The sequence below is a fragment of the Polypterus senegalus genome, chromosome 1 (assembly GCF_016835505.1).
Source record: "Polypterus senegalus isolate Bchr_013 chromosome 1, ASM1683550v1, whole genome shotgun sequence".
In the NCBI taxonomy this organism is placed as follows: domain Eukaryota; kingdom Metazoa; phylum Chordata; class Cladistia; order Polypteriformes; family Polypteridae; genus Polypterus; species Polypterus senegalus.
Genome location: NC_053154.1, coordinates 17,861,067 through 17,870,498, shown reverse-complemented (window position 1 = coordinate 17,870,498; position 9,432 = coordinate 17,861,067). Strand labels below are relative to the sequence as shown.

At 43.3% G+C, this 9,432-nt stretch overlaps 1 protein-coding gene across 2 annotated transcripts in view; it reads right to left on the bottom strand.

Moving 5' to 3' along the window:
- The window catches only part of LOC120523249 (lamin tail domain-containing protein 1-like), a 167,509-nt gene that overhangs the window by 12,996 nt on the left and 145,081 nt on the right, over positions 1 to 9,432 (bottom strand). For both annotated transcript variants that reach the window (XM_039744372.1, XM_039744383.1), the window contains exon 4: positions 7,845 to 7,964. In XM_039744372.1, coding sequence (XP_039600306.1) covers positions 7,845 to 7,964 — 120 coding nt within the window. The remainder of the gene's footprint in view (positions 1 to 7,844; positions 7,965 to 9,432) is intronic.

Sequence of the window (9,432 nt, the reverse complement as noted above, 5' to 3'; positions counted from 1 at the left end):
GTCAGAGACATTCACACCAGTGGCCTGCTGGAGGTCATTTTGTAGGGCTCTGGCAGTGCTCATCCTGTTCCTCCTTGCCCAAAGGAGCAGATACTGGTCCTGCTGATGGGTTATGGACCTTCTATGGCCCTCTCCAGCTCTCCTAGAGTAACTGCTTGTCTCCTAGAATCTCCTCCATGCCCTTGAGACTGTGCAGGAGACACAGCAAACCTTCTGGCAATGACACGTATTGATGTGCCATCCTGGAGAAGTTGGACTACCTGTGCAACCTCTGTAGGGTCCAGGTATCACCTCATGCTACCAGTAGTGACACTGACTGTAGCCAAATGCAAAACTAGTGAAGAAACAGTCAGAAAAGATGAGGAGGGAAAAATGTCAGTGGCCTCCACCTGTTAAACCATTCCTGTTTTGGGGGTCATCTCATTGTTGCCCCTCTAGTGCATCTGTTGTTAATTTCATTAACACCACAGCAGCTGAAACTGATTAACAACCCCTCTGCTACTTAACTGACCAGATTAATATCCCATAAGTTTCATTGACTTTTGAGCAGTTATGCTATACTCTGATTAAAAAGTGTTCCTTTAATTCTTTTGAGTATAGCTCCCATATCCTTTTATATTCCCTGACCGGAGGTGTTCCTTCCCAACAGTCCACAAGTCCTTATTCCTTCCGTATATATATATATATATATATATATATATATATATATATATATATATATATATATATATATATATATATATATATATATACTGAGTATACTTTATATATAAAACGTATGTTATCATAATGTATGTTGCATAACTGAATAACCTTTATGGCACAATAACAATTCAATATATTTCTGGTCACTACAGTATTTGGATTTAATAATCTTCATGTGTGAAAAGGCTGACTCACAAAAATAAGTAGAGCAGAATAATGCAGTCAAGGAGCTTTTGAATTCAGCCGAGTTTAAAATGACGGCTGTCCGATTAACTGCGATTTTAGTTCCCTCTCCTTTCTGTTTCTCAGATCGCTTTTCTGAAGGACGTCAGTTTTGTACTTTTTACGAACAGTTCAAAAGTGCCTTTCCACATTTTCCTTCTTTGGGATAGCAATGATAGATTGACAGATCAGACAAACGCACTTCAGTTGTGACGTTGTAAGAAAAAAAATCTTCTTCCAATTCCACATCCAGCCCATACCCTCCCCAAACAAATTTTTGTTAAATCCCTTTTTTAGTCGATATTAATTGGAAGGCTAACTAAATCACAGCCGGAGTTTTACAGTAACTGGCGCGTTTGATCGTGAGTGCGGGATGACCAGCGTGTTAGAAGAGAAGAGATGTCAGACTGGCCGCCCTGTATGTCAATCAAGTGGCAAATGTCATAGGGAGGATATATGATAGACTAACGTTGGGTTGAGTTGGGGGAGCTCGTGTGTCACTGATATGCTGGAATTCTCTTAAGGGGCAGCAAAAGCAAATGACAAGAGAGCTAAAGTCAGTCTGGAGAAAAAGAGCAAAGCTAACGTCAAAATGGGGAGTCAAGGAAACGATCGTCAAAATTCGCTAGAGCTAAACCAAGAATCAGAGTCTTGAAACGGCAAAAAAAATCAAAGATGGACACTCGTCATCCCGTCCACAGATAAACTGGGATTGCACCAGGCGACCATCATAAAGGAATTCACCATCAGCTCTGACTAAAATAAACCCTCAACCTTAACCCTCAGCAAAACCTTTAACAGAATAAATGTGAAAAAACAGACCTGACAAACCTAAACATGGACACCAGAAGTGGTATCTATGGGTGTGAAAATCCCAGGAAGATGGAGAACAGAAACCCAGGTAAAACAAAATAAAAATGTCTGTCACAACACAGAGAGGGTTATTTGTCTTGGATTTCAGAAAGCTTTTGATAAGGTGCCACATGAAGTTGTGTAGATGACTGAAAAAGTGCAAACAGAGAACAAAGTGGCCATCTTTACTGCTAGGACATGACAAGAGAAAAAAAAATTTATGAATGCAACGCGATCTACCTGCACTACCTTGTTGATTTACCGGTCTATCACGATCGACGCATTGGGCACCCCTGCCCTAGATGGTCTCCCATCGAAGTACTGGCCATGCTTAGCATCAGGTGGATGACCTCTCCTGAAGTGCAGGTGGTATGGCTGCTGATGCACGTGCACCTTCAGCGCCTTTCCTTGGTAACTTGGTGTGTCCGAAGCTCTCTTGTCCGTCGCTCTCTCTCTCCAGTGCATTCCCATTAAGCCTGCTTCTCTAACTCTGTCATTTTTAAGGCTCCTTGCTCGGCTCCTGTCCTGTCTTTGAAGACGACTCTCAGCGTGCCTACTATGCCTTGACTCTGCTTCATGTGTCACTTGAGTACTTCCTCTTTTGCTGGCATCACCAAAGCCAAACTGACCAATCAGATTGTCCATAGGGACCAGATACGCACACACACACACACACACAAACACCTTAGAAGTTTATTATATAGTAGATAGATTCACAGCAAGCATAATAAGATGTATATGTGTTTAAAAACCCTATAAATTTATATTTAAATTTTCTGGAATTTTACACTTTTTCTTAGTGTTTGACATTTTAATTATTGTGATGGTGATGTTAGAACACTACCATCTTGTGGTTAGTTTCATGAGATCAGACATCTTGTTACTGGCTGTTATGTCACATGATGCATTGTGTCACCACGCTGTGCTTATATAAGACAGTCGCATGTTATCCTCTCACTGCCAGTTGGTAGGATGGTTTAGTTTTAAAGAGTTTCATGTTTTGCCTGCAATCTCGCCTCTCTGACTTTGTCTCCCAAGCGTCCCATCTAAGCAGACCCTCTAATGTCCTCATTTCTACTCGTCTCCATCCTCGTCACACCTAATGCAAGTCTTTAACTCTGCCACTCTGTCTCCTTCTTTCTGGTCAGTGCCACCATCTCCAGCTCATATAACATAGCTGGTCTCACTACCGTCCTGTAGACCTTCCCTTTCACTCTTGCTGCTACCCGTCTGTCACAAATCACTCCTGACACTCTTCTCCACCCACTCCACTCTGCCTGCACTCTCTTCTTCACCTCTCTTCCACAATCCCCATTCCTCTGTACTGTTGATCCCAAGTATTTAAACTCATCCACCTTCACCAACTCTACTCTTTGCATCCTCACCATTCTACTGACCTCCCTCTCATTCACACACATGTATTCTGTTTTAATATATATATATATATATATATATATATATATATATATATATATATATATACTGAGTATACTTTATATATAAAACGTATGTTATCATAATGTATGTTGTATAACTGAATAACCTTTATGGCACAATAACAATTCAATACATTTCTGGTCACTACAGTATTTGGATTTAATAATCTTCATGTGTGAAAAGGCTGACTCACAAAAATAAGTAGAGCAGAATAATGCAGTCAAGGAGCTTTTGAATTCAGCCGAGTTTAAAATGACGGCTGTCTGATTAACTGCGATTTTAGTTCCTCTCCTTTCTGTTTCTCAGATCGCTTTTCTGAAGGACGTCAGTTTTGTACTTTTTACAACAGTTCAAAAGTGCCTTTCCACATTTTGCTTCTTTGGGATAGCAATGATAGATTGACAGATCAGACAAACGCACTTCAGTTGTGACATTGTGAGAAAAAAATCTTCTTCCAATTCCACATCCAGCCCATACCCTCCCCAAACAAATTTTTGTTAAATCCCTTTTTAGTCGATATTAATTGGAAGGCTAACTAAATCACAGCCGGAGTTTTACAGTAACTGGCGCGTTTGATCGTGAGTGCGGGATGACCAGCGTGTTAGAAGAGAAGAGATGTCAGACTGGCCGCCCTGTATGTCAATCAATGGCAAATGCCATAGGAGGATATATGATAGACTAACGTTGAGTTGGGGGAGCTCGTGTGTCACTGATATGCTGGAATTCTCTTAAGGGGCAGCAAAAGCAAATGACAAGAGAGCTAAAGTCAGTCTGGAGAAAAAGAGCAAAGCTAACGTCAAAATGGGGAGTCAAGGAAACGATCGTCAAAACTCGCTAGAGCTAAATCAAGAATCAGAGTCTTGAAACGGCAAAAAAAATCAAAGATGGACACTCGTCATCCCGTCCACAGATAAACTGGGATTGCACCAGGCGACCATCATATAGGAATCCACCATCAGCTCTGACTAAAATAAACCCTCAACCTTAACCCTCAGCAAAACCTTTAACAGAATAAATGTGAAAAAACAGACCTGACAAACCTAAACATGGACACCAGAAGTGGTATCTATGGGTGTGAAAATCCCAGGAAGATGGAGAACAGAAACCCAGGTAAAACAAAATAAAAATGTCTGTCAACACAGAGAGGGTTATTTGTCTTGGATTTCAGAAAGCTTTTGATAAGGTGCCACATGAAGTTGTGTAGATGACTGAAAAAGTGCAAACAGAGAACAAAGTGGCCATCTTTACTGCTAGGACATGACAAGAGAAAAAAAAATTTATGAATGCAACGCGATCTACCTGCACTACCTTGTTGATTTACCGGTCTATCACGATCGACGCATTGGGCACCCCTGCCCTAGATGGTCTCCCATCGAAGTACTGGCCATGCTTAGCATCAGGTGGATGACCTCTCCTGAAGTGCAGGTGGTATGGCTGCTGATGCACGTGCACCTTCAGCGCCTTTCCTTGGTAACTTGGTGTGTCCGAAGCTCTCTTGTCCGTCGCTCTCTCTCTCCAGTGCATTCCCATTAAGCCTGCTTCTCTAACTCTGTCATTTTTAAGGCTCCTTGCTCGGCTCCTGTCCTGTCTTTGAAGACGACTCTCAGCGTGCCTACTATGCCTTGACTCTGCTTCATGTGTCACTTGAGTACTTCCTCTTTGCTGGCATCACCAAAGCCAAACTGACCAATCAGATTGTCCATAGGGACCAGATACGCACACACACACACACACAAACACCTTAGAAGTTTATTATATAGTAGATAGATTCACAGCAAGCATAATAAGATGTATATGTGTTTAAAAACCCTATAAATTTATATTTAAATTTTCTGGAATTTTTACACTTTTTCTTAGTGTTTGACATTTTAATTATTGTGATGGTGATGTTAGAACACTACCATCTTGTGGTTAGTTTCATGAGATCAGACATCTTGTTACTGGCTGTTATGTCACATGATGCATTGTGTCACCACGCTGTGCTTATATAAGACAGTCGCATGTTATCCTCTCACTGCCAGTTGGTAGGATGGTTTAGTTTTAAAGAGTTTCATGTTTTGCCTGCAATCTCTGCCTCTCTGACTTTGTCTCCCCAAGCGTCCCATCTAAGCAGACCCTCTAATGTCCTCATTTCTACTCGTCTCCATCCTCGTCACACCTAATGCAAGTCTTTAACTCTGCCACTCTGTCTCCTTCTTTCTGGTCAGTGCCACCATCTCCAGCTCATATGACATAGCTGGTCTCACTACAGTCCTGTAGACCTTCCCTTTCACTCTTGCTGGTACCCGTCTGTCACAAATCACTCCTGACACTCTTCTCCACCCACTCCACTCTGCCTGCACTCTCTTCTTCACCTCTCTTCCACAATCCCCATTCCTCTGTACTGTTGATCCCAAGTATTTAAACTCATCCACCTTCACCAACTCTACTCTTTGCATCCTCACCATTCTACTGACCTCCCTCTCATTCACACACATGTATTCTGTTTTGTTCCTACTGACCTTCATTCTTCTCCTCTCTTAGCAGATCTCCACCTCTCCAGGGTCTCCTCAACCTGCTCCCTACTATCGCTACAGATCACAATGTCGTCAGCAAACATCACAGTCCACGGTGACTCCTGACTAATCTCATCTGTCAACCTGTCCATCACCATTGCAAATAAGAAAGGGCTCAGAGCCGATCCCTGATGTAATCGCACCTCCGTCCTCCTACTGCAGACCTCACCACTGTCACACTTCCCTCGTACATATCCTGTACAACTCTTACATACTTCTCTGCCACTCCCGACTTCCTCATACAATACCACAGCTCCTCTCAAGGCACCCTGTCATGTTCTTTCTCCAGGTCCACAAAGACGCAATGAATCTCCTTCTGGCCTTCTCTATACTTCTCCATCAACATCCTCAGAGCAAACATCACATCTGTGGTGCTCTTTCTTGGCATGAAACCATCCTGCTGCACACTAATCATCACCTGACTTCTTAACCGAGCTTCCACTACTCTTTCCCATAACTTCATGCTGTGGCTCATCAATTTTATCCCCCTGTAGTTACTACAGTTCTGCACATCTCTCTTATTTGTTAAATATTGGCACCAGAACACTTCTTCTCCACTCATCAGGCATCCTGTCACTTTCCAAGTTTCCATTAAACAATCTGAATCAATCAATTCAGTTGTGATTAAAGTGGTGTGAAGCCACCATAATCCGGACACACACAGGCAGGACACACAGGTTCAACACAACACCCTGTTTATTTACAGCTTAACATACACAAACACCAACACCGCAACACATCTACTGTTTATACAGTCCCTTCTTGCCGCCAGTCCATCTGCCTCCACTCCTCCTCAGGCTTTGTCTTCTTCCTCCCGACTCTGGCTCTTCCATGGAGTGAGGCGGCTCCTCTTTCAGGTCCTGGGAGTGTGCTCATCAGTATTACCTGGAATCACTCCCAGGTGCTCTGCAGCTCCCCCTGGAGGCTCCCATGGAACCTAAACTCCAGCTCCCAGCATGCCCTGAGGGAATCCGTGGTGCCACAGCTGCCCAGGTGGGCTGCCCTCTAGTGTCCCAGGGGAGGTATTGCCTCATCAATGCCCTCTCCCCTGGTCCTTCCACTTTGTTGGCGTCCCGGCCAGGTAGTGGCTGTGGTCGCCCATCACAATGGACAATGCAGACTTTCAGTTAAGGGGATTTACAAGCATTTCAGTCACTCCATGTGGAGCAGAGGGGGACAAAACAATGAAAAATGTGTCTTTGTCCCGAAGAGTATGGAGGACAGCGTACCGAAAATGGGAGTGTTAGTGAACAGTCAGCCTGGGTTGAGTTGGGGGAGCTCGTGTGTCACTGATATGCTGGAATTCTCTTAAGGGCAGCAAAAAATGACAAGAGAGCTAAAGTCAGTCTGGAGAAAAAGAGCAAAGCTAACGTCAAAATGGGGAGTCAAGGAAACGATCGTCAAAACTCGCTAGAGCTAAACCAAGAATCAGAGTCTTGAAACGGCAAAAAAAAATCAAAGATGGACACTCGTCATCCCGTCCACAGATAAACTGGGATTGCACCAGGCGACCATCATATAGGAATTCACCATCAGCTCTGACTAAAATAAACCCTCAACCTTAACCCTCAGCAAAACCTTTAACAGAATAAATGTGAAAAAACAGACCTGACAAACCTAAACATGGACACCAGAAGTGGTATCTATGGGTGTCAAAATCCCAGGAAGATGGAGAACAGAAACCCAGGTAAAACAAAATAAAAATGTCTATCACAACACGGAGAGGGTTATTTGTCTTGGATTTCAGAAAGCTTTTGATAAGGTGCCACATGAAGTTGTGTAGATGACTGAAAAAGTGCAAACAGAGAACAAAGTGTCCATCTTTACTGCTAGGACATGACAAGAGAAATGCAACGATCAAGGTGGAAACTTTACCACTGGGACCACCCGACACGCCAGCTTTCTACATGTGTGAGGGAAAGCAGACAGTCGACCTGAACGAGATTGTCATGAAAGTGAGGATAATGATGGACTTAACCTGCTAATAAAATACATGGAGGAGATTCAGAGTCAAAAAGTACATCATCATTATGTACTGTACGTCTGCTGCAGGTTTCTGTGACCACAACTTACCCGACCACTAGGACTGCAGAGCAGCGTCGTACACTCGGGTCCGGCGCGAAATCTGGGGAGCTCGTCCCATAGAAAGTCTGTGGGCTGAGGAGGTCCCACCTTAGAGTCCGCTGCCCAAACCTACAAGCAGAGGAATGTAAGAATAATAAGTGAGATTTGTAGATTGGCAGGTTACAAAAGGGGATACAATGTTGGTACTCGGTCTGCAGTGTTCACTTGTCACTAGCTGTTTGAATGGCATGGAAATTGCGGATGCCAGTGCAACATTCAGATTGTTTTATTGAGAAGTTAGATTTTAAATGAAATTTAAAACCATCCATTCATTTTCCGAACAGCACCTAGCATGAGGCAGGGACCACCACTGGACGGGCTGCCAGTTCACGAAAGGGCACATTCACTCACAGATAGATAAGAAAGGTACTATATAATAATTCCTTTCATTTATATAGTAATTTTTCCTCACTTCTCAAAGCACTCCACTCAAGGAGGACCTGGGATGTGAACCCATGAGCTCCTTACTGCGAGGCAGCAGTGCTACCATTACACCACCTGTGTAGATAGATAGGAAAGGCACTATATAATATCTATATAAATGGAAACAATTATTATATAGTGCCTTATCTGTCTGATATAAGAGTGCCTTTCCTATGGCTCAATGGACAACATGTAGAGCATGCCGGACAAGGGGCAGCCCTGCCGAACGCCCTCTTGACTGATAATGGCGAGCTCAGAGTGTAATTAACTTCTAAAATCCCAAAAATATTGGTCCACAACTGCTTAATTGTTTTTACAGAATCTTCCCCAGACTATTTCAACGTGATCCACTCGGTCAAAAGCTTTCCCCTGATCTCTCTCTATTTTAAGTATATATATTTATATCTGTCTGTCTGTTCGCTTTTCACGAGAAAACTAAACGGATTTAGATTGTTGTTTTTTTTTTTATTTTGCTTGAACATTCCGGTTGATTTTGCTACCCCTCATTGAGCTAAGTATCACAGTTCGCTTATGTACCGATTTATTTGCACAAATCCAAGGGGAGGGGGGCCTCGTCTCTCGCTCAAACCTCGCGTATCTTACCCCCAATAAGCTAGCAAACGAGAGAACTACTTAATGGATTTAAATCGTGTTTTTTCTAGAATTTGCTTGAGCATTCCGGTTGATTTTGCGACTTCTCTCATTGCGCTAAGTATCACAGTTCGCTTGAAGCAGCGATATATTTGAGCTAATCCGAGACAGAGGCTGCGGGCCAAGGAGAGGGTGAAGCGTGATGTCATGAGTGGGGAGCTGGGCACGGCCCACCTCACTGTCCTGTTTCACAACTACATGGGCGGAGCCATGGAGGACGGCTAGTAGATAATATTCCTAAATTCAACCCAAAAAGATTTGAGGCTGAAATGACACCCTACAATACACAAATGTTGTCATAGACAGTTCTGTCAGGTACACAAAAAGTCTACCGAGCAGGTCCATCACAGTCCTCAGTCGGTCGGCCAGGGCCCTTGAGATGATCTTCTAGTTCTGTGCATAGTAGGGCGGATGCCAGTTTTGTGTTTGGCACAGGTTTCCTGTCTTGGGCAGCAGAGTGAGG